This window comes from Takifugu flavidus, chromosome 11 (assembly GCF_003711565.1).
Source record: "Takifugu flavidus isolate HTHZ2018 chromosome 11, ASM371156v2, whole genome shotgun sequence".
Taxonomy (NCBI): Eukaryota; Metazoa; Chordata; class Actinopteri; order Tetraodontiformes; family Tetraodontidae; genus Takifugu; species Takifugu flavidus.
In genome coordinates, this window is record NC_079530.1 from 2,125,243 (window position 1) to 2,150,158 (window position 24,916).

General features: G+C 46.2%; 2 protein-coding genes across 5 annotated transcripts; both read left to right on the forward strand.

Moving 5' to 3' along the window:
• The first annotated feature begins 1,056 nt into the window (after positions 1 to 1,056).
• papolg (poly(A) polymerase gamma) lies at positions 1,057 to 12,452 on the forward strand. 4 transcript variants are annotated; one of them, XM_057047557.1, is made up of 24 exons: positions 1,058 to 1,428; positions 2,144 to 2,302; positions 2,569 to 2,635; positions 2,749 to 2,830; positions 3,400 to 3,509; positions 4,252 to 4,305; positions 4,506 to 4,617; positions 4,737 to 4,826; positions 5,171 to 5,309; positions 5,390 to 5,462; positions 5,604 to 5,724; positions 5,828 to 5,912; positions 6,031 to 6,084; positions 6,246 to 6,365; positions 8,063 to 8,172; positions 8,650 to 8,771; positions 8,846 to 9,036; positions 9,128 to 9,201; positions 9,295 to 9,488; positions 9,567 to 9,647; positions 9,738 to 9,797; positions 9,882 to 9,985; positions 10,068 to 10,168; positions 10,505 to 12,452. In XM_057047557.1, exons 1-24 carry the CDS (start codon positions 1,412 to 1,414, stop codon positions 10,675 to 10,677), a joined length of 2,493 nt encoding a protein of 830 aa, XP_056903537.1. In that variant the 5' UTR covers positions 1,058 to 1,411; the 3' UTR covers positions 10,678 to 12,452. The 4 variants fall into 4 exon arrangements, with proteins under 4 accessions (XP_056903536.1, XP_056903539.1, XP_056903537.1 ...); XM_057047558.1 differs by having other exon boundaries at positions 8,846 to 9,003; XM_057047556.1 differs by having other exon boundaries at positions 1,057 to 1,428; positions 8,846 to 9,003; positions 9,128 to 9,488.
• A 1,561-nt stretch (positions 12,453 to 14,013) lies between these two features.
• rel (v-rel avian reticuloendotheliosis viral oncogene homolog) lies at positions 14,014 to 23,365 on the forward strand. The gene is made up of 11 exons (XM_057047564.1): positions 14,014 to 14,113; positions 14,326 to 14,364; positions 15,456 to 15,595; positions 15,823 to 15,971; positions 16,513 to 16,604; positions 20,025 to 20,165; positions 20,589 to 20,693; positions 20,792 to 21,010; positions 21,118 to 21,183; positions 21,265 to 21,330; positions 21,474 to 23,365. The coding sequence occupies exons 1-11, from the start codon at positions 14,107 to 14,109 to the stop codon at positions 22,385 to 22,387; spliced, it is 1,938 nt and encodes a 645-aa protein (XP_056903544.1). The 5' UTR covers positions 14,014 to 14,106; the 3' UTR covers positions 22,388 to 23,365.
• The last annotated feature ends 1,551 nt before the right edge of the window (positions 23,366 to 24,916 follow it).

The window sequence follows — 24,916 nt, forward strand, 5'->3', positions numbered from 1 at the left end:
CCAGATGAGTCACATGTGTCACCCCAAGGAGCTAAAGTAGACAGAATTTAAACTGACACTTCGGTGCTTTTTGAGGCAGGCAACCCTTAGGAATCCTCATGTCATTGGTTAACTATTTATGTGACTCTCCCTCGTCATATCATATGCAGCAAAGAACATATCTGTTACCGCTGACCCACAAAGCCAGCTTCAGTGACAATATATTTATTTTATTTGTATTTTTTTAATTGTATTCGTTGTTTTTTGTTTTAAAAAGCTTTTTTTAAGGTACTTATTCCCCTCTTAAAAATTTGAGCCTATGTGCTGCAGTAAAAGCCTAGGATATAGAAATGAAATGCAAACTTCTACTACTACTACTACTGCTACTACTACTACTACTAATAGTAATAATAATAATAATAATAATAATAATAATAATAATAATAATAACCTAGTTGTCTGTGCAGTTAAGGGAAAGTTAAGTGGAAATAAATCTCATTTCTCAATCAATGTAAAATAGTCAGCGAAATGTGGTTTTTCTGCATTTTCACAAATAGGTTCCACACAGGTTCCACAAATGTGCTCCTGGATCCTCGACAACATTAACGCGTTGCCCCCAAATGCCTAGAATATTTTCATTTCCCCCAAAAAACCGACAATCGGTGGAGGAACCTGATGGATCTTTTTTAACTTTCCCCTTAACTGCAGAAGGGGAAGCCGAGCTGAGCGCCGTACATTTGGTGTCATAATGGACGTGGAAGTCGCCGTTTCAGGAACTGAGACCAACCTTTGCAGCAGATTTAGCCTTAATTCTCCTGCACAGTCTCCCAAAATGTCATTTTTGGCCATCAGCATTCAATTGAAGGTGCAGTCAATAAATGTGTTACATGCATTTAATGGGGGATTCTCATTTTATTGAACTTTGTGCATCAAAACCCTGAAAGTAAAGCATTAGTTGATTGAGACGGAGGGAAAATAAACGAGAAATCATTCTAATTGAGACGGGTCACCGAGCGCCACGCGCCGCCGCAGGCCTGGGTCACGTGGTCTGGGTCCGGGATGGGGCGTGGCCGTTCCAGTTTATGGTAACTCTGCGTGCCTCGCGCAGACGCTGGCCCGGCAAAAAAAGACGTTCGATTTAGTTTGAAATATCTGGGGGAAAAAGTTGCAATAAACGGTCTATTTCACTGTCGGTATCCAGCACACTTTGTGCTCGTCGTGAACAAATTAGGTCTGACTTTTCTTTTAGGAGCACGAGCGGATACGATGTCTTAAAAGAAGTAATTCCGGTTCACTGGGAACGTTTAAACTGTTCTCTGGAAAGTGACCATTGTTGTAATCAGGTCGAGGTTGTTATCATTTCCAATTACTGATTTTCTGAGTTTTTAATACGGGTTTACAGCAGAAGAGCCGTGTGGGGGGTTAGAGTGTCATGAAAGAAATGTCAAGGTAAGCCATTTGTGATTATTTTGCATTTGCCTTGAAGATAGTCCTAAAGAATAGGCTAAGAGGTAATGCTAGCTAACTGTCACAACAACTGAGCAAGGCCTTCGGACTGGTGTCTAGCTCACTGGCCTGTCTGCCTTTGATCATTCGGAGAGTAACTGAAATATTTTGAACTTCAAAGACATATACTTGGGTTTATTGCCACGACACCGGCGTAAAATATCTGCGATACATATAGCTCGTTCGATATTTTATGGTAGCAAGCTAGTTTGCTAACTTGCTAAAATTGGCTAATTTGTTAGCGCCTGCAACCTGTTTGTAGCCTATGGGCTAATATTTGGTCGCCGCTTGCACATCTTTGAGTTTCTTAGTTTCTAGGTAAGTAATCGTCGTGTTACGTGAGTTCGTGAGTTAATCGGACCAGCAGTAGAGTTAATATCGTGGTTACTGTTGAAGCACTTTAACATTGTTGCATGTGTGCATATTAGCCAAGCTGTGTTTACGCAGGGGCTCTCGGTAACAGGCGAGAGAGGAGTCCCATAATAAGGTCGTAGAGCACAGTTTCAGACTATTGCATGATAGCGTGGCCTCGGTAACACTTTGTCGGATTCCCAAATGTTATGATGTGAGCCGGGGACCGGGGAATTGCCGCCTGGTGACATTGTTTTTAACGCGTCGTAGCTGTCATTGAGTGAATTGGCGCCTTGTTTCCTCGCAGCACCATGTTGAGCGGGCAGCAGAGCCAGAAACATTACGGCATCACCTCTGCCATTAGCCTCGCACCCCCCCGTGAAATAGACCACCACTATACCAAGAAACTCTGTGATGCCATGCAACCTTTTGGGGTGTTTGAGGATGAGGAAGAGCTGAACCACAGGTGAGACACCTTCATCACAGAGCTTGTCTCGGGTTAGTAAAAAGAGACTCGACCACATGTTCAAATTTGACCAGAGAGCCTTCCAGTGACGCCACATGACTTAGTCGGGCCCCCCTGTGAATGTCATCTCTAAATGGTGAATTCTTTAAAATCGTAGTTCAACCAAGTAGATGCTGCTGGTTTTTGTCTGGTTATTTTATCGTCGTTTTGTTTGAATCAAAGCTGCGTTCTGGGAAAAAGAAAAACTAAGCTCGTTCTCGTTCCAGGCTCGCGGTTCTTGGAAAGTTAAATAACTTTGTAAAAGAATGGATTGCAGAAATCAGTGAATTAAAGGTAAGTGTCTTTATTGCTTGTGATGATTCTAATAATGCCAAAACTTTCAGCTTTCCCACCAAGAAGAGAAAACACTGCTGTGATTTTTGTTCCTATTCTTCCCTTTTCAACAGAATCTCCCACCATCAGCTATAAGCTGTGTTGGGGGCAAGATATTTACATTTGGGTCCTACCGTCTTGGAGTGCACACGAAAGGTACGGACGGGCTGGCGCCGGGTTCAAGGGCGCACTGGCGCTAGCGAACCGTTGTGTCTGAGCACAGATTTATTTTGGCTAATGCGAGCGTGACTGGGCCTTGTTTAAGCATGCTTCCCTGCACGGCACGGCTGGAAGAGGTGTGTTTGAGCACAGGGGAAGGGGGCACGTCCATGTCCAGGGAGGGTACTGATAAGTTCATCAACACTGAGCTGAAGAGCGCTGTAACACAACATCAGAAACGTTCCTCCAGACACGTCGAGGTCGGAAACCTGGCCGGGGACGAGAGGATGCTATGAAACACAGGACAATCATTGGGAGCTACAGTCCATTTTAATGCTGGATATATCAGAAACACACAATACACCCTTTATTTATTCAGTGGAACATCTTTATGTAAATTGAAAGGAATGAGCGAAAAGCTTGTGGTGGTGTTTGGTTTTGCATCGGCTCTCCGCTTCTATTGGAGTCTGAAAACGAGCTGCTGCCCTTGTGCTTTGTGCGCTCCTGAACTGTCTGTTCGGACTCCTCGGCGCATCAATACTGACGTCGGCTCGCATTTCTTCTAGGTGCTGATATTGATGCCTTATGCGTGGCCCCACGACACGTCGAGAGGACGGACTTTTTCCAGTCTTTCTTTGAGAAATTGAAGCAACACGAAGAGATCAAAGACTTGAGGGTATGTCTGTAGCATTTTTGTATTAAAGGTTACACGTTAGAACCTGGTGGGTTTTAATTGCGGTGCATTATTGGTGATCTTTGGGGCTGATTAAAGGAACGCTCGCTGCCATTCAGACTCACCTGTGCTGAGTTGTGACCCAGCTTGAGCTCTGTAAAGTGTGTTAGGTCACTTTAACGCCTCTGTCTGTGACATGCTGTACAACATCGCTGTGAGGTCCGAGTTCTTGCCTGTTTTATCCTTGAATTCCTTTTGTAAGTTCATATTTGTTTGAGTAACTAATGATAATAAACTCTTTCAGTAGTTTTGTCATCATTTCCTGGTGCTGTGATGCTGGTATACTGGGATTCATCGAATATAGTGATGAAATTAGCTTCTTCAACAGATGTATACACATAAAATGTTTTAGCCGTGTGTATTGTAATATCAGTGCTGATGACTGTCATAACGGGACTGTTTTGGTCTGAGGGTCGAATTTGATGTGTTGTTATTTAAAACCACTGTTAATTACTCCAAATTGCAAAGTTAAAGGTTTCCAATTTGGTTAAACGTGCAGCAAGGACAATTGTAATGTTGTAAATTAACAGACATATTTAGTAACGCTGCTGTCAGTCTGAGCACACACACACACACACACACCTACACCTGTGACATGTTTACAGTTGTCTGCTCATTTTCTACCAAACCAAGCTGCTTGTTTCAGATCCATTGACGATTTTTGTCCCGTCTATTTCTTCCCAAGGCTGTTGAGGATGCTTTTGTACCAGTGATAAAATTTAAATTTGATGGAATAGAGGTGAGTGGTCATCAACACTGTCCAAATCATTTTTTTTAACACCCTTGTCATCACAGAGCTGCATCTACCTGTCTAAAACAGGAAGCAGCTGCACACTTCCTGTTTAGATTTAAAGCTAAAAAGTCTCCAAATGATTGAACACCAATATTTAGGAACGTGGTGTTGATGTTGACGTCGGTCTGGATTCTCTGTTGCTTTAGATTGACCTGCTGTTTGCCAGACTGGCCTTGCCTTCCATCCCAGACAACCTGGACCTCCGGGGAGACTCCATCCTGAAAAATCTGGATATTCGATGCATCCGCAGTCTCAATGGTACATTCCGTTACATTCCCAGACGGGAGCGTTGAGATTATGAACGCTCACATTACCTGTGAGGGTGAATCTTCCCTTAAATTTAAGGGGTTTGGTGTTTTGTTGTTTTCTCTTTCCAGGTTGTCGGGTTACAGATGAAATATTGTACTTGGTGCCAAATAAAGAAAACTTCAGGCTCACGTTAAGAGCCATCAAGCTGTGGGCCAAACGTAAGCCAAGACGACCTTTTCCATTCATTTACCGCAATAAAGTGTTTTAACAGAACGGGTCAGAACTTCAAAGCTTCTTTCCATCGAGACGTTGAGTCGTTTTTGACTCGTTTCTGTTTATGTGCACAAACACGAGCGGCACCCTCAATATTCTGATCCAAGCCAGATATTCCTGTCATATTCGTTTTTGGTTACACCTGTGACCTCTGACCCTTTGGGTCTTCCAGGGATGTGAAATGCTGCTTTAATCTGCTTCTATTGATTCAACCATTATCCATTTTTAAATGGATCCTCTCAAACGTTGCGCACGTGCGGAGTGCTGATGCGCTGATGTGTGCCTGCAGGCCGGGGGATCTACTCCAACATGCTGGGCTTTCTCGGCGGGGTGTCGTGGGCCATGCTGGTGGCCAGGACGTGCCAGCTCTATCCAAATGCTGTGGCAGCCACTCTGGTCCACAAGTTCTTCTTGGTGTTTTCCAAATGGTGAGAACCCCCACCCACCCCCCCATCCCGCATGATGCCAGGTATATAGATTTAATCCAGTAGTCCGTTTCACCCTCCAGGGAGTGGCCAAATCCTGTCCTATTGAAACAACCAGAGGACAGTAATCTTAATTTACCCGTCTGGGATCCTAGAGTGAGTAAACGCCGTCGTTTGAAGTGCTTTGGTTCTGGTGAAGCGCTCAATAAAGGAACATGTTTGGATTTGGGCTGAAGACGGTTTCTTTAGTCTGAGGTGTTAGCCAAGCTATGCTAACATCTCTCTGCGTGTTTGTAGGTAAACCCCTCTGACAGATACCACCTGATGCCCATCATCACGCCCGCCTACCCCCAACAGAACTCCACGTACAACGTGTCCACCTCGACGCGCACCATCATGAGCGAGGAGTTTAAATACGGTACGGCACAAAACCGCGAGCGAAGCACGCTTTCGGGGACGGCTGGGATTATATTTGGTGTGGTTTTTTTAAGCGTCATAGCCGGTGTGTGTTGCATTGACAGGCCTCAGCGTCACCGATGAGATTCTGCAGGGAAAAGCAGAATGGTCCAAACTGTTTGAACCACCTCACTTTTTCCAAAAGTACAAGTAAGTGGCGTTCTTCCGTGAAACCCCTGAGGGCAGGAAACCCTGTAAAGGTCACTTTGTGTCCGCGGTGGTTGGGAGCTCTGGGGTTTAGTTGTTGGTGTCTCCTTGTGCTCTTCAGGCATTACATCGTCCTCGCAGCCAGCGCGTCCACAGAGGAAAACCATCTAGAATGGTGAGTGCATGTCCGAATTTAAGGAATCTCTTTATTCAATACAGTATTAAAAGATGGATGTTCTGTATTGTTGAGCCCGCATAGAGTTTAGTAGTTTATTAAAGGCCTTTTTTTTAAGTCTTGAGAACTTTAACACTGTAATTGTTGAATTTTCTTTTTAGGATCGGACTGGTGGAGTCAAAGATCCGCGTGTTGGTGGGGAACCTGGAGAGGAACGAGTACATCACCCTGGCGCACGTCAACCCTCAGTCGTTTCCTGGCTCTAAAGAAAACCGGAACGAGTGAGTGCCGATAACGCTGTTGTCTCCGGGTCTTCGTTACACTTTGTGCACGGGGCTATTCTAAGCCACCAACGCTGTAAGAATGGCAACACAGGGAACCTCCCAATTAATGCAACGGTGCCTCCAAGTTTATGAGTCTAACAGTTCTGCCCCGAGTGAAGCGGTCCCACTGATCCACCCTCACGTCTGCAGAGACGTCAGTGACGTCACACACGAATACATGGAATCACCCCGCACCCACTGAGTTTCTGATTAGAGTTTGCATCTGGGCACCAGACCTTTTGCCACATAAACCTGGAAGAAATAGGCAGGGGATGTCCGATCCTTTGAGAATCACCTGATTTTGTCCACCCGTCCGCGGTTTAACCCGCCACACGTGCTGAAAGTGGATAGTGGGCACATGGAAATATAGCGTGGCGTCATTAAGGCTCTATGGCGCATATTCAATATCAGCGAGTGGGCGATGAGGCTTCGAGACTATTTTTCTGAGTGGGCGTACCGTTCAGACGCGTGTGGCAGTGCTCGGAAAGCACATGTGAACAGCTGGCAAGATCGGAAGAAACGTTAGAAAATATATTTAAAGTGGAGCCCAAAAGGCCTGCTGTTGCAGTGACCAACCCCATAATATTGACCTCAGTTCAGCCCTCCTGTATGTACAAAGCTTCACAAGTCCACGTGTACTAGTCACTGTCACCACTAGGTGGTGCTATAAGCGCTGCTCAATAGTGACGTGACGATAAGTTTGTTCGTTATTTCACTAATGACGCCTTAGATCTGACCTTTTGTTGACTGCGTTACCAAAGTATCGGGTTAGGACTCATTATGGGCCGATAGTTGAAGTCACATGACCAAGAAAATGCGATTGGGACATTTCAAACGAGTAAAAATTATTTCCGGTCACACATTAGTAAACACGCTGAAAGTCATGTGAACGCAGAGGGAGTTTTCTCCATCAACTGACAGCTTTGAACCAAGCTTTACATTTTCAGATGTTATTGTGAGAAATGAACATTTCCTGGACCGCTGGCTAAAATGCCATCTACTGTCAGAACTGGATAATCCAGGCTGGGCGTAGCTGATACTGTCGGTGCATCATAGTCTGCTCTGAATGAGGCACCGTGACATCACGTTGTTCTTCTCTCGGTTGTCCAAGTAAACATCTTCTCGATTGCAACATAGCATTCAGCTAATATAAAACTAACATTGGCTAATTTCCTCTCATACCGTGTGTGATTGCGTGCACAATTTGTACGTGTATATGCACATTTTGAGTGAGTGTGTGTGTGTTTCAATGTCTACTGTCCTACACAGCCTCATAGAAGTGTGTTAAAATGAAATGTATGTTATGTATTTGACTGAAACATGAATTAAAAGAGTTTATTTTCCAAGACCTCACTCCTTGATTTACAAATGATTAATGTCTCATACCTTTAAATGATAAAGTACTCGTGGGCAGTTTTAAATATGCACCACTTCTTTTATTCTTTTGTTGTGTAACGTGCTGCTCGACACCGGCGCTCGGAGCAAACCTGAGCTAATGTAAAGGTGTGAACATACGTTTAAAGCAGTTTGGACTGGAGCCGTCTGGGTTTCCGTGACCACAGTTCCTTTAGAAGCTGTCTGTTATCCACAGAATGCCGTGACACAAATAAACAGCTGTTCACTTTTGATGTTGTGCTCCTGAACTTCTGTCGCAGGAACGACTTTGTTTCCATGTGGTTCATTGGGATCATTTTCAAGAAAATGGAGAATGCCGAGAGCGTAAACATTGACCTCACATATGACATCCAGTCGTTCACCGACACCGGTAGGTGATATTCACGCCTCATCCTTGAGTAAACTATCAGAACTCCTCCTCTCACCTTTTACACCTTCATCGTGATTTTAATCAGCAGGAAATCTCACTTTACGAGCGCTCGTGTTTATATAAGGATTAAATCCTTCACTCATTTAAAGAGGTTTAGCCGGTGGCTAATGTGAAAATAATGTAGCACTTTGGTTTATTGATTCAAAGATGTGTCGAACCTTTCCAGAATGTGTGTGTGTGTGGGGGGGGGGTCATTGAAATGGTTTGATAATTAATTGTTGGAAGCAAAACAGATTTTCAGGTTCTTGACATTTAAGTGAAGGTCGAGTTACAATTTGACAGTTCAAAACATGCGACTAAAATCAGAGGATCAAATCCGGCCCCGCTGAGGGCGTTCCCGAGGAGCGGCGCGCCCCCCCCCCCCCTCGTGTTAGATCCTTGGTGGGAATGTGCTGATTGGAATTTCTGTGACTGCAGTCTACAGGCAGGCCAACAACATCAACATGCTGAAGAACGGGATGAAGATCGAAGCCACGCACGTGAAGAAGAAGCAGCTCAATCTGTACCTTCCCCCCGAACTCGTGCAGAAGAAGAAGAGGGTGAGACTTCGACCTCGGCTCGTCCGCGTGCAGGGCTCCGGTCCTGACCTTTCTCCTCTGGGTCTTTTGAGCAGAGCATAGCGGACTTGAATCGCAGCTCGAACGGCGGCAGCTCGAAGCGGATCTCTCTGGACAGCAGCCACCTGGACAGCTCCAGAGACACCGACACCGGCACGCCCTTCAGCTCCCCGCCCTGCAAACAGTCCAAACCTGCTTCAGACACGGAGGACAGGTGGGACTCCTGCAGTATTGACCATGAGGAAAAGTAAAGAGACCTTATAAAGAGAGATTAAAGGCTACTTAGCTTGCGGCGCGGCTTCATTTGTAACCACCGTGTTTTGTCGCTCTCGCTGCAGCGTGGGCTCCCCTAAAAAGCTCTTTGTGGAGGATTCTCCAGCAACCAGCGCCGCTCCGGAGGCTCAGGAGCAAGGCACGTCCATCACTGTTGCTGGCTCAGTTCTGGAAATGGGAGGAATTCCTTTGTTGTCATTGGAGAAACCAATTGTACCGTCTCCTCCCGCAGAGCCGTCGGTCAAAGCGAAGCCTCCGTCTCCTCCGGCCGTCTCCGCCGCGCTGGCCGGCGACGTGAAGCCCAACGCCGCCAGCAGTCCCAAGGAGGAACCCAACGGTCTCGACGACTCCATCAACGGCGCTCCGGCCAAGAGGCCGCACTCGCCCGTAGAAGAGGAGATGGCGAAGCGGCACAAAGACGCAGAGGTAACGCGGCTGTTCTCAGCGGCTGGAGAGCAACAGTTTGGCTCTTGAACGCCTCACACTCCGGTCTTCCCGCTGCAGGTGGTGTCCAATGATGACTCTGCATTTAAAGAGCCGTACCCCCCCTCGGACTGCTCCGCACGTGCAGATGGAGCCACTATTGTAGGTGTTTTTAGTAATATTATTGAACCATGAGAATGTTGCTAACACACAAACGCTGATTGTCACTCGTTGTCACTCGTGTGTCTTTAGGTCTCCCTTTCAGAACCAAAGGCTAAACCAATTCCAACCATTGATACGTCAAGAACGCAGGTAAGCAGCAATTGGTTTTGTTGCCATAGTTGTTTTTTTTTAAATCAAAGCTGTTAGGTGATGTTTTTCCCTGGTCCTTATCAGAGACTCCCCAGCATGGAACTACCGGATGCCTCCTCGCCGCTCCCGGCCAGCAACAGCTGTCGTGTTGTAAAGAATTCCATCAAATTGGCCCTCAACCGCCACAAGTAAGCTTCAGCCACATCTCTGCCATCAAATTGTGACTTTCATTTCTTTTTTTTGTCTTTAAATTCCGATCATTTGCCGTAGCATCACACCCCCGAAGCCCCCAGTGTTTGAAGGCACCCTCCCTACTGACGACGTTCCAACCAGTGAAGAAAAAGGAATGTCCATACCTGTTATCGGCTCGAGTACGTGTTCTTTCATTTAAAATAATTCACATTTCATTCAATTGGAGTGTTTCCCTCGTCAGTAATGTTAAATAGTGTTAAATAATTAAATAATGACGCCTGGCAGAGGGTTGAGGCCCCCAGCAAGCTCAATAGGAACAAGCTGAGGGCGCCGCTCACACACACACACACACACACACACACACACTGGTCTTTGCTTGACAAATGCTAAATAATCTGATCTAAATCACACGCCGCTCATCGATGTAACGAGGACGCGACTCCGCTGAAACGCCGTGTTTTTAAAGGAAGACTCTAAATTCTAACTGTCAATCTCGTGCTTCCTCCTCCCTGCAGAACAAGCGGGATCCAAACACGCGGTCCCCCCCGTCGGCAGCTCCATCCCCACGTTAGTGAGTCGAGGCCTGGACCCGCTGAACGGAGCTGCGTCTAAAAGGCCCCACTCCCCTGCTTTAGAGGAGCAGGCCAAGAGGCTAAAGGAGACGGAGGCCAGGATCCATATAGGTTGAACTTTGACCCTGGGACTGGAGGAACCCAGAGACAACGGGGCGGGGCTCTGTAGGGAACCAAGCATTGAGAAGGTGACTTCAGGGAGCGTGTTCAATGTGATCCAGCCAGATGGACGACCCCACACCACAGAGTCTATATTAGTGCCAGTGGATATCGGATGTTGTCGGCGCTCTCGGGGAATTTAATGCAACAGTCACAGAGATATCTGACCTTTTTTTTCTTTTTTTTTTACTCAACTACTTCCTCAGTGTTTCCAGAAGTACGCCGTACAGATTGAAAATGTGCTGGTTTTCATTTTCCACTTTTCACCCAGTGAATGTTTTAAACAACCATTTATCAATGCAGATTTTTTTTTTCTTCTTCTTCTCACAAAACATGTACAGTAAATATTCATGTATATAACTTTTTGTCTTAAAAAAAAGGCTAAAGATAACTGTGCAGTCTTTTGACCATTCATAGTTTTATCTAAAAAGGAAAAAAAAATGTTTAAAAAAAAAAAAAAAAGGAATTCTTTTGTTTTTCTCTACTGCTTGTCCAAAAGGATTTGTCTCTAGCCTGGACATTTTTGTAAATGCTGTATATGGTTGGATCCACTTGCTGAGAGGCTTTGAGAGTTTGGATATTATGGAAATGACAACCTCCTCTCTCGGGACCACCGGGACTATCTGGAGAGGACGGATTAGCGTAGCATAACGTTGCAGTGTGTAGATGATCGAACACCCTGTTACATCAGCACTTCTCAGGTCGGTGTCGTGCATTTTCTGGAAGTGATTTACAGGCTCTGGATCTTTTGGCTTAGTTTAGCTCCTGATATTATTTGAGAAGAATAACACCCCCCCACACACACACACACACACTTCACTAATCCTGGTGTTTGATGTCTTGGTGTGAAGCCCATCTCCGTTTGGTTTCCATGGTGTGTTTGAGTCCCAGATGGTGCTGTCGACACTGGACAGTCAAACAAGTGAATATCGGCTCCGTGTTTGTGTCACGGTTGTTGGACCCAACGTTGGTCTCGTCGGGACGACAGAAGCACTGTTCGGGATTCTGCCCCCCCCCCATCCAACTGCCACCTCAGCCACCAGTTAACTGTAAGTAAAGGTCGTTCAGGTCAAGCTTGTTCTTGTGTTCACGGGAGCGTTGGTTGAGCTGTGTTGGTGTGTGTGTGTTTACTGTTGATTGTGTGTGACTGATTATGGAGAGTGACAGAATTCCCTTCATTGTGGGTGATAACCCTGTGCACCTCCCGTGGAGGTTCTTAAGAGGCAGGCGCCACCGGAGGCTGATTGGTGGGGCTGGGGGTCTTTTCACGCCTCAGACTCCCACCTCTCGGCTTTTTGGGCTGAAGCTGAGTGTCTTTGATTTCAGCACAGAAGGTAAATGTAAAATAAGGCAGCGAGAGCTCTTCTGCTCCACAGCAGGTAACAAACTCCTTTTCCACATTCTGATTCCGTTAGCAAATGTACAGAAAGCGTTTTTTGTTTGTTTTGTTTTTCTTTTCAACAAGGCATATTTGTCATTGGGGGTTTTCTTATCGCTTTATTTATATTTGCATATTTGTACCATGTGACCTTTTTTAATAGCATTCATAGCAGGTAGGTCTCTCCATTAATAATGCACAATTCTGTTTCAGATCATTTCATATTCTGCTGTTTGGAAGCATTTATCAAACATGTCATCTAGATGTTTATTTCTAATCTGTACTGAAAGGGTATTTTTGTACATGTTTATCACTTCCTTTAAATGGATCCACCAATTAAACCCCTACAAACAATGCTTGTTCACTGTGTTCTTCATAAATTCTTTTGGCTTTTGCTCCAAACTACATGGAAATTTCTGTCCAGGGGCTGAAATGTAAATCCTGGTGAGTGAATTTTTGCCACTAATATTCACTTCCAGCCATCAAATGTTTATAAAATCTGTTTAATTATTACTTTTTAAATCAATCATGGAACTAACCAATAATACCAGTTGAAATAAGTGCTAAGATTGAACATTAAATGACATTTATAAGCACCTCATTAACTTGCTGTAATCCTAATGATCCGGGAGGGGATATAAATGGGTGTTAGTGTGATCAGGTCAGCAAGCGAAGGATGAAATGATCCCCCTAAAAATATACTTTTATGCACTTTTCGATACTCTTAAAAATAAAGAATCCTTTTTTCAGTTTTGTATAATTTTGGAGTGAAAAGGGGAAATCGGCACCGTGCAGAGTAGATTTAATGAAATCCAGGAAGCAAACTTAAAACATCTTTTTTGGGGGAAAAAAGGCTGTTTTAAAAGAGGAAGCCCTCCACAAATGGGTAATGATTCCACATGAACCCTAAATCCACCATGGATGACCTCAAGAGGCACAAGCTGATGGCTGAAGGTGTGTGCAACACAGCTGAGGCATCTGACAGAACCAGGAGCCTTTCGTGAGGAAGGAATTAGCTCGGGAGGGGATGGATTCAATGGATCTAGGCTGGATGACCATTGTGCTGCCTGTGAGGTTTGGATGGAACCAGTTTGGAGGTGTGAGACCAGTGGGGGATGGCGTCAGAGGCACTGGAATCAAGAAAGACGAAGACGGAGAGTGGACCAGAGTCGGCTGACGTGAAGAGATTGTAGGATATTATTTCCACAGGTGTTAATAGGAAGAGCTGGCAGATCCGTGGCAGTCTCTCATCCAAGAGCGGGGCATTTTCAGGGTGACGAGGCCGTAATGAGACGTGCCTCGGTGAAAACCAGGACACAGCAGCTTGTTATCCAGCTGTCGACACATCAGCACAGTCACCCTCAGGAACATTTTATCACCTGAATTTTATTTTTTTATTTTTTGTCTTTTTTTCTCCTCATGATAGTGGACCTTTTTTTTAAAAATATATATATATATATTAATTGTAAATCAGATTTTAAGATTTTCTTCATATGTCCTCAAATGCAAAGCACCTAAAGTCACATGTCCTTGAGTCAACATTCCCTTCATTTTCAAGCAAAATCATAGCAAATGTTATTCAATATTTGTCCTCAACTCTGGGGGAGCAGGAGCTTAAATCTGCGTGAAAATCAAGGTATATGAGTAAATCTAATTACAGTCAGTTCTTGTATGATGTATAACATAAAAAATCAAACATTTGTGAAATAGTGCTGACCAACATGGGAATCTGTGTTTATTTTTACTATGTTTATAGTAAAGGTAATCATCAAGTTCGCATGTATAAGTGTTTTTGGCCCACATCCCCGTCAACAGGCAACTCCTTGACCCCGCCCAGCGGTGACTCTCGCAGCTGCTGATTGGTCATTTTAGACTAAGTGGGCGGTGACCGAGGGGAATTCCCCTGTCCGCTCCCTCCCCATAAATATTACTTCTGCTTGACTGTCACTCAGTCAACAGGAGTTCTTCCACAGACAGAAAGTTGGCGGAGTGTAAGTCTGTGTGCATCATGGATGGTGAGTAACAGTCTATTTACTCACTCACACAGCAAAGGGAAGAGTTACACGCTGAAAGCTCACTTTCAAAGAGTGTAACGTCTTAATCTGTACACACACGGGAGCTAAATATGTTTTGCCACAGTGATGTTGGTAATTAAAGGTCGGCTCCTGCAGAGCTGCTTCCAACAAACCAGAGATGTCACACACGATGTTGCGTTTTTCCTCCACAGTTCTTCTGCCCCCCATGCTGGAGAGTGATCCACACCTGAGTGAGTACATTTTAATACACCCTCTTTTAAAACAAGTTAACACAAGTCAAACATATAAAGAGCTAAACAGTCTGAGGGCTTTCGCTTCCTCATTTTGCTTTCTTGATGGGCATTCACATCTGTTAAATGTGTGTGTGTGTGTGTGTGTCTGTGCGTGTGTGTGTGTGTGAGAGAGAGAGAGAGAGAGAGAGGGAGAGAGAGGCTGCTATAATTGTCACCATTTTGTACAGTAAAAAAAAAAAAGAAATCTGCCTCTGAGCTGCAGTTCCCCTCTCAATCTCTGTGCAGAAGTTGGTGCGAAATGAGGAAGCACAACATTTGTAATAGTGCCAGAAATGCGACGGACTTGTTTCATTCTGACCTGCGAAAGATCTGTGTGTCAATATTGTTGATGGCCGTCGGCCCCACAGGAATACTTCTGTCTTCATGCCTGTTATACCAACAGTGTTTAGCAAACACACCGAGACTTCCTGGATCATTTAGTTCCTCTCTCGCACATGCGTCATGTGTTGTTGCCCTAATTCATTGTAAATGTATCAAAGCAGCTAAAATGTACAGCCTGTTTGCGGTGATAGGTTGGGAGTGTAGAAACAGGTTCATAAGCCACAAGGATGCACTTGGTTCAACCAGGTTTTTGTTGTTTTTCATTCTAATATAAACCAGTAAGTCTTTATTGGTTAAAGCTCAAAAGCTCCCAAACACTATGAATTAATAATTAATAATTGCTGGGATGGTTAATAGCTGTGAAATGACATGTGCTGACTAAATTGATCATTCACCAACATGTCTTTATTGCCCAGTTCAACGTTCGTGTATTCATTTATCGGGACCATTTAGAGAAATTTGTTCATAAAGCTGTAAAAGGATTTGCTGCTTTTCCATTTGGGATACTGATCGAAGCGGCTGAATGTTGAAAGAAGCCGTTTTTTACCAGCTATGTGCAGCCGAGAGGACATGAAAGCGTTTAAGAGATGGGAGTGAGTCCGGTTTGAGTCGTTCCTGATGCTGCCTGTAAACGCTCAGCAGGGCAGCATCAGGACCCACTGAGAAGCGCTCCAACGCTGACCTTTGGTGACCTCTGATCTCTGCAGTGGTGCAACCTGAGATCCAGATCTTCGAGCAGCCCAAGCAGAGAGGAATGCGCTTCAGGTACAAGTGCGAAGGTCGCTCAGCTGGAAGCATCCCCGGCGAGAACAGCTCCGACAACAACAGGACTTACCCGAGCCTGCAGGTCTGTCGGCGCTACTTAGCTCAGTCACATACATGCAAATGGGCTTCGTGCGCTGCACGTCACCACGTGACACCGGACCTCAGCGGTCCGTCGTGGGTGAAAGTGTCAGTTGAACACAAAGGTTCCTTTCTGTCAGTAAACGTAATGACGAAGGACACGTAGAACAACCGACCGACCGGAGCAAATCATTAATCCCTGACCCTGTTTCTCTCTTCCCGTCCGCTCAGATCCTCAACTATTGTGGCAAAGGGAAAGTTCGGGTTTACCTGGTGACCAAGAACGAGCCGTACCGGCCGCACCCTCACGACCTGGTCGGGAAGGACTGCAAAGACGGTTTTTACGAGGCCGAGTTTGGCCCCGACCGCAGAGTGATCGCGTGAGTGCCTCCCCAAAATGTTGTCTGTGGTTGTGCTTGATGACTGTGGCTTTCCCAGAGACATTACCTGTGTGTGCGTGCGTGCGTGTGTGTGTGTGTGTGTGTGTGTGTGTGTGTGTGTGTATTCCAACTGTGACATTCTCTTAGATGGTTTCAGAACCCCTATCTGACCTATCAGATACATGGCAAAGATTTTAATCAAAACACGCAATTACACCCATTCACACACACATTCACACACACACGTGCTCACACTCACACACACAAGCATATTTGTCTGCGATAAAGAATGCAATATGGGAATTCCCCATATGACATCACCTATAGTGGGTTTAAAATAAAAAACAATGTGTGTGTGTGTGTGTGTGTGTGTGTGTGTGGGGAGGATTCTGTGTAACTAAATAATGTCTCTTTATTTAACTACTATTTTACTTATTTGATTGCTGGTTCCTTCTCATTCAGGTGTTTTCTGGTCATCAGAAGTTACCTGTTACACCAGAACTGAATTATTATCTTTGTTTTATTTAATTTTTTTTTTCAGTTTTCAGAATCTGGGCATTCAGTGTGTGAAGAGGAGGGAAGTGAAGGATGCAATCCTCCAGAGGATCAACAGAGGGATCAACCCCTTCAGTGGTGAGTGGCTCCGTCTCCCCCCGACTTCAGGGGTAAATGTGTTGTAATTCTTCTCGTCTCGGCTGAGAACGGAACCTCAATAAACCCTCCGGGGAGCATAAACAGAGTGGTCACCTATTTCTGGGCCGCCGCTTTTTGGGAAACGTCTGTTTTATTTAAGGCGCTATTCTCAGTGGAACCTTGTTACAGCAACACGGCGGAGGAGGCCGCTGCTCGGTGGGGGCGTGACGTGTCCCAGACGATCACATCTATAGGTTTTATATTATGCTGTCTTTAGCTAATGACTAAAATCATGGCAACCGTACCATGACCCTCCCAGGGCTGCTCCTTCAGGGATATTTGAGTTTATTTGCCCTTCCTTCTCCCAATTATCGACTCCGGAGTTTATGGTCATAATGTACCAAATAAGCAGGAATGTTGTGTGGTTCCATGTATATACGGGATGTGTGTGTGTGTGTGTGTCTGGTCATTTGGTGGCTGTGCCAGCACGCTGTGTTTAATGGCGTTTCTTCAGTCATGCTGCTGACAGACGGGCGGTCATGTGTACAAACAGGCGTTGAGCTACTTCCCCATTCTTAGTCACAGTTGCTCAATCCAGCAGAATGCAGGACGCCACGTGAGAGCTGGGAATGCGGGATTCATTGATGGGGGGAGGGTGGGAGGAGGGGTTTCCCCAGCTCGCAGAGATGAAGATTATAAAACTATGCAGACGCTGAAGGCTTCGTCTTCAATGGCAGCGTTGTGTTCGCACACTATCATGTGTATATTCCTCAGGAAAAAGGACAAAATGGATGAATCGGCATCGGTTAAATGCTAAAACACACATTTTCATGTACCGATATTGTAGAAACACTGACATTTACAACTTTGACGAGTGTCTTTAGCTCACATTAACCTTTGAATGTGTCCTTCAAACCTGCTCACAAACATTTAAGACCACAGATGCTAAAACAGCAGCCGTTTCATTTACCATCTTTCTGACAAAAGTCTTTATTTTCTGCCACGACTGTCTCTGCCCTTCTGCTATGGGACAGTATAGGACACAGTATAGGACACAGTATAGGACAGACCTCTGCGCCCTCTGTGGACAGCACCTGTAGGGAAATTAAAGCGGCGTTCTAGTCCTCTGAAGACTCCCTGTGATTTAAAGCTGTATTTGACCATTATTACCACCTAACAAGCTTTACACGCTATAATCGGGGGCACACATTTTAATAATGTGGCTTTTATTGTTAGAATTCTGTTGTATTATTGGATGATCAGAGAAAACTGCCTAAAATAATGAATTTTTGATTGAGTACGAGTTCCATAAATGTAAACCTTCTCTGTTTAAACTTCCCCTGATTGTCCTTGCTTTAGAGAACAGGAATAACCAACCTGTTCTGACCTTTGCATCAGACTTTCTAGTCCTCTTTGTCAAGCTTCACCCAGAGATTTAATTTAGGGGATTATCTGACTCCAGTGTTGACGGAGAATCACGTGTTCCTAAAACTCAACAGCAAATAGTGTCTCTTTAAACACCTGAAGGAGCTGGGGGACGTTCAAGCTTGCGCTAGTTATGCTAAGTCTTAGCGCACATCTTTATATAAATATGAATATTTCAATCAGAAACGTTGACGTTAGTGTATTTCATGTAAAATATTCCTTCAGCTAAATGCACAAACGCGTCTTGCAAATCTGCGACAGATTAGCGGGGGCACAGAACATTTTCCCCTTCTTTTCCCCCTCTTGACACCGTGCACGGCTGGTGTATTGATGCAGTGTAATATTCTACACACCGTGAAAGTGGCTGTGAATCACAGTGGAGACGTTGTTTGTGGTGACGTTTGGCACCTGACTCCTCTTCTTTCTCGCTGTCACGCTCTGCTCCCACGCACACGCTAACCCTCACATCCACCTGCTAGTGCCATCGCCGCTGTCGCCGTGGTGAGCCTCCTGACCCGTGCAGCTGCGGCCTCCAGCCAACAAGCTGCTGCCGCAGCACCTCTGACACATTTTTCATGCACCGATCCAGCAGCACGTGCGCACGCCCCGAACATGTTCCACCAGTACCTTTGATATTTCCACTTTGGTGCAGGCAGATTTTGTTTCTTCCTCCCTCAGATTCTCATCCTCCCACAGCAGACAAAAATGGACTGGTTATAGTGGGACAGAGGGTAAATGGACTGGTTATAGTGGGACAGAGAGGGTAAATGGACTGGTTATAGTGGGACAGAGGGTAAATGGGCTGGTTATAGTGGGACAGAGAGGATAAATGGACTGGTTATAGTGGGGCAGAGAGGGTAAATGGACTGGTTATAGTGGGACAGGGAAGATAAATGAACTGGTTATAGTGGGACAGAGGATAGATGGACTGGTTATAGCGGGACAGAGAGGATAATGGACTGGTTATAGTGGGACAGAGAGGGTAAATGGACTGGTTATAGTGGGACAGAGAGGGTAAATGGACTGGTTATAGTGGGACAGAGAGGGTAAATGGACTGGTTATAGTGGGACAGAGAGGGTAAATGGACTGGTTATGCTGGGACAGGTAAAGAGGACAGTGTGGTGTCTTTTACGATGATAAAGCTGCATCCAGATTTGATTCTTTTGACCAGTTCCTGTCTGACTTCTGGCCCAGCAGGTTTGTGCCTCTCGGGCGTAACAGCTCAGCAGATTTTGTGTGTCAGAGCGTCAAAGATTTTAGATTTATGGACTCACAAGAGTGACAAATTATTGGCGCTTTCACACACGTCACGGCATTCTCAGGAGGCACTGTGGTCGCTTTTTCCACCCCAGGGAGACGTTGCAGAGCATCGCCGTGGTGACGCATCGTGGGAGGGGATGGCCTCCTCGGGTCGAGCCAGCCTGAGAGAAATTGTGTGATGAAGGAAGAGGCAGATGTGAAACCCCTGTGCACGTTGTGTGTGGGTGTCTCAGTCTGTCGTGAATACAGCTCCTCACTCCTCTCTACACTTGTGTGGGCTGCCGGGCTTATCTGTGACGTTTTTAATAGGATCCAAAGTTGTGGTTGTGGGGACAACTTACAGACTCGACGGTGGCGATAACGTCAACTCCACCCGCCCCCTACACACACACACACACACACACAATTTCTCAACCATTTGTAATCATTTTTCACCTCACTGAGGTGTTTGGGGATCAAAAAGGTCCCGTTTAAACTGGCATTTTGATGTTTTGATCCTCTTTTTTCTGTCACGATTACTTTCAGTCACCAAAGGGAAATAGCATTTTCACAATGACACTTTGTTCCACGGAAATAAGCGGAATATGACTCCAAGTGTTGACTTGCAGCTAAAACCAAGAGGTCACCGGCTCACACACACCTCGAGGGGCTTTTGTCGCCCAAACATAGTAAACACAACTGATGGATTAGCATGTTAGCGCTGACATTGATGACGTCTGCATGTGTGTCCTCAGTGCCTCGTGAGCAGCTGCTGCTGACGGAGGAGTACGACCTGAATGTGGTTCGCCTGTGCATCCAGGTTTCCCTGCAGGACGAGACGGGCCAGTACAGCCAGTCCCTCAGGCCCATTGTCACTAATCCCATTTACGACAACAGTGAGTGGCTTTGGAATTGTGAAATTGCCTCGTGTGTCACCTGTTTGAAACATTATTTTAGAGTCTATTGATCTAAAATTCTTTAAGAAAAGGAGACTGAGTGATTTGAATTGACGGGCAACTGTTCTTATGCAGCGTATGAGCCTGTTGTGAGCGCCGGCTACAGTCAGAAGGCAGTTTTCAGCGTTCACTTCAGTGTTTCTCAAGTTTAGAAAGAGGAAGTGCTTTCATACACCCTACCCCAAAGCTGTTACCACAGAGCACTTCCTCTTCTGCATGCATGTGACATGTGTCTCAACTGGCCCGGCTGATGTGGTCTTAAAACCGGGCTGCCTACTGAGAGCGTTCCACTGAACCACTTTAGCCAGGCTGGTAGGTCAGACTGGATTTGGGTCTCTGACAACTCTGTGTGGACGTGATTAGGGGCCCCAAACACGGCTGAGCTGAGGATCTGTCGGATCAACAGGAACAGCGGCAGCGTCAAAGGAGGAGATGAAATCTTCCTGCTATGTGATAAAGTGCAGAAAGGTACACCCCCCCCAAATGTTCATGTCCCCAAATTTCGCTCCGTTCATGCGGCGTCAGTAATAACAGGCCCGTCTTCCCATCGTCCCCCTCTCCTGCAGATGATATCGAGGTGCGGTTCTTCTCCACCGACGGCTGGGAGGCCAAAGGATCCTTTTCCCAGGCCGACGTTCATCGGCAAGTAGCCATCGTCTTCAAGACGCCGCCCTACTACAACACCGCCATCATGGAATCGGTCACGGTGCACATGCAGCTGCGCAGACCCTCCGACCAGGAAGTCAGCGAATCAATGGACTTCAGATATTTGCCTGATGATAAAGGTGAGCGGTGGTCCACCTCCTCGGGCTACCGACGAACTGGTACCTGGAGTTCCTGACCCAGCTCGGAGCTGATCATTGATTGATGGGTTTCTTCTTTATTGTCGTAGATCCTTATGGCTATAACGAGAAGAAGCGCAGAAGAGAGAACATCATGAGGATATCGGGACTGTCAAGTACGAGAAACAGTAATACCTCTGTGTGTGTGTGAGTGTGTGTGTACGTGTGTTTTAATAGATATTTCTGGCTTTTCTTAGGTGGGCCCTTTTCATGTCTGGCTATGAACAGACCAAAGGCGGTCTCCCAGAGTACCATGAGAAAAGGTGACTTGTTTGATTGTAGTCTTTTTTTTTTAAAGAGATGCGTAAAGAAATAGATGCAACTGCCGCCTTTAATCATTCCGAATTCCGAGCAGCGCGTGATGACTCATTGAAGCCGCGCTCAAGGTTTTCTCTCTGTTTTGTAGACATGTACCTGAGGCAACAGCCCGCAGCAACAATGCAACAACAGCCGCCGGTCTTCAACCAGCAACCGTCGGTCTACAACCCGGGGGCTCAGCCGGCACCGATGACGTCACAGCCTCCAGCCGTGCCCGGCAGCCACTCGTGGGTGAATCCCAATCTCTCCATGGAGACTGTCACCATGCACACCCCTGCTGGCGTCAGCAGTCTCTCGTGTCCCGCGGGCGGCAGGCAGCCGCAGCAGCAGCCGGGCCGGGGGTCTGAATCGGGTTACCCCCACCGGATGGAGCACAACACCTTTGAGAGCCACATTCTGCCTCAACTCTCCATCCGGGACTTGCAGATTTTGGATGCAACCTCGCAAGGAGCTGAAGCAAACCAGTCCCAGTCCCAGTCCCAGTCCATGTCCCAGCCCCAGTCCCAGTCCCAGTCCATGTCCCAGTCCCAGCCGCTCTTCCACATGCAGAATCAAAGAGAGGTGCTTCCCCCCGACACTCACGCCCAGACCCGCCCAGGCAGCAGCAACCAGGGTCTCCAGACTGTGTGGCCCAGTTTCAATCCCCTCCAGAACAGCTGTAATGGCTCTTTGTTCCTAGCGGGGATGGATGGAGAGGATTTTATCAAAGATCTGATGGAGGAAGGGTCCCAGCCTGTCTTCCAAATGAAGCAGGAGCCTCAGATCACAGTGGGACAAGAGTCCCACGCCTCAGTTATGCAGCCCACGATGGAAAGCCACGGAAATACGTACACCAACCTGCTTCCCCGTTCCGTGAGCAACGGGAGCCACATGGAGTTGAGACAAGACGGCTCCCAGCCTCTCAAGAATCTGCAAAACCCCTACTCAAATAGCAGAACAGGCTCGGAGACTCACTTCCTGACTTTGGCTGACTGGATCAAAGCCACCCGGCACAACAACTGAAGCATCTTTAGTCTGACAGCAGGAACAGAAGAGAAGCAGCCTGGCGGTGGCCTCGTTCAGCCTTCTGGCCTCTCCTCGCGGGTGCAGCGGGCTTCGTCGCACCGGCAGGTCCTACCGCTGTAGCGGTGTCCAGCGAGGGCCCCAAACACGCCGCCTCAAAGTTTCCGGACTCCTTTGATTTCTCTCTGCCTGACGTACGCAGAGACTCGAGAATCGCACCTTTAGCTTAGCAACCTTAGCATCACGATGAACAAATTAGCTCACAGCCGTTTGAAAAGAGGCGGCCTGACGTGGGAAAATGTATTTCTTTCTTAATTGAGGGTGTTCCACCCACATGGAGAACAAGTCGGGCCGGGTTTGCCATTGGGTTTCGACCAGAAACCTGAACTTGGGGCGTCACCTCACTGGCCCATTTGCCAAAAGTGTGAATAAAATACTTTGACTTGTACCGACGACATATTTTAATGGAAATGAATGAATTTCTCTGTCTTTTCTATTGTCAACAATTTGCATCTTAATCAAAGCTCCCTTGACAACAACTGATTGTTCCTGCCGTGCACACGCCGTGCACACGCCTGTTGCGTTACACTGTTACCTTTTTTTTTTACCACGACGTGCACTCTGTAAATACCTGTTAGCGGTCTTGAGAATGAAAACGAGAAACTGCACAGACGCTCAAGAAACGTCTAGGTACTAAAATTTCCATTGAGGAAGTTGGAGCGAAGCACACTTGAGTGTGGTCCTTCCACTGTAATGACTATGTCATGTGATGGTGTCTTATTCAGAGTTCTCAGAGTATTTCTTCTTGTTCACCCTCTCATGGACGCGCGTCTGGACTGAACAAGCGCCAAAGTCCCGCCACGCCAGGCGCTCTCCCCCTGGCATTCGGGGATATTGAATATTTGGATTATTTCTTTGTATGAAGTGCTACTTGTTTTTTTCTACTGTTAAGTACAAATAAAATCGCTGTATCCCTCACTGGTTTGTCAGTCTATGGTACAAACGGTCGGGTGAACCACGCGTGGTGAGCGAGGGCCCGAGGAAACTTGTTATTTTCCACTTTGAGAAAATCTTAAGAGTGAAAGTGAAACAGACTACACCCAGTCATGACGTTGGTAGAAAAGATTCATTTGCACCCATACGAAGAGCAAAGCCCAGACCAGGTGACCAGAGAGGCTCCCACCCATCGAGGAGCCGAAACCAACCAGCCAGCCGCTGTTAAAAGGGACGCTCCAGATAAATAAGTAAACAGCAGCTGTGTAGCTGCTGGGCATCACCTTGAAAAGAGCATTTTTCAGCCGTAGCGAGCTGAGCTTCCAGAGAACGCAGCCTCTTAGACTGGAGATGTTTTCTCTGGTAGACTGAGGTGAAACACTTCCTTCCTGCCTTGTTGTAAATGAACCACAGGTAAACGTGAATCAAGACAGTTTGTACAAAAGCTGCTTTTCCTAATTTACCATTTTCAATGCGTCATTTTGTGTCGAGATTCATCCGTTTCTTTATATCCGTTTGTTCCCCAATTGTTTCGGACACTTCCTGATATGACTACATAATTGCTGAGAGTCACAATTTTATCAGTTTTTGTAATCAGCTCGATGTATTTTCACTTTTTCGTGTGTGTCAGCAGGAGCAGGAGTGTGGATATTTGTATTTATTATAATCCCTTCGACACAAATAGGGGCTGGTGTGTCCTTAAATTGTCTTGTTTTGTGCTGCAAGACAAACTTTAACACATTTCAACCCTCTTCCTCCACAAAATGACATAAGGAGAGTCGATTTGAACGACCCAGAGGTCCAATAATGTGGCTTTGCTCATATAAAGTTACAGGACAAACTACTTAATGACAATCGCTGATTTAAAATAACAACCAAAGGATTTCACAATGACGCAAAAGCTTGCGTAATAACTCAGAGCTGAGCCACAAACCAGTTGAGATGATTCACCATAAAGGACTACTGTTATCCTGGGCTGGAGCGGTTTCAGCACGCGTGTGATTGAACCGGTGTGTGTTGCGTCACGCACACGCACACGCGCGTCCTCGGCGCCCAGCACAGAGCGTCTCCAACCATGTCCTAGATGAGGCAAGCTCGACCTGTTCAGCCACCTGTTTCCAGTAAAGCACCACCACTGCTGCTCTGTCTCCTCCCCTCCTTCCCTCCGCGCCTCTCGGCTCTTTCCTCCTCCTTCCTTTGATGCTCTGCAAACACTTTCTCGTAGCCGTGACTTGTGCGTGAACTCAGACACGCGCATAGAGATGCACACAGCAGATATCTGGATTGACTAGATGTGTGTGTGTGTGTTTTTCCAGCATCGCTGTTATTGCTTCCGCCTCATGCGTAATTTTACAGATCCTACAATTATCAAACTTCCTGCAGCAGGTTTTAATTACAGGTAATGTGGCTGCACATGAGCTAACTCATGCTGGAAAACCCCACGCTGACTTCATCGTGTCATGGTCCACCAGACTGAATACCTGCATGAACTATTACGTCTGTATTATAAACAAGCCGCATCGGCTGTGTTTGACG

Coding starts and splice junctions, on each gene's coding strand:
- papolg (XM_057047556.1), top strand. Junction 4,306..4,505: donor TTAAATTTGATGGAATAGAG/GTGAGTGGTCAT, acceptor CTGTTGCTTTAG/ATTGACCTGCTGTTTGCCAG. Junction 9,798..9,881: donor TTGATACGTCAAGAACGCAG/GTAAGCAGCAAT, acceptor GGTCCTTATCAG/AGACTCCCCAGCATGGAACT.
- rel (XM_057047564.1), top strand. Junction 14,365..15,455: donor GGAGAGTGATCCACACCTGA/GTGAGTACATTT, acceptor TGATCTCTGCAG/TGGTGCAACCTGAGATCCAG. Junction 20,694..20,791: donor ATGTGATAAAGTGCAGAAAG/GTACACCCCCCC, acceptor CCTCTCCTGCAG/ATGATATCGAGGTGCGGTTC.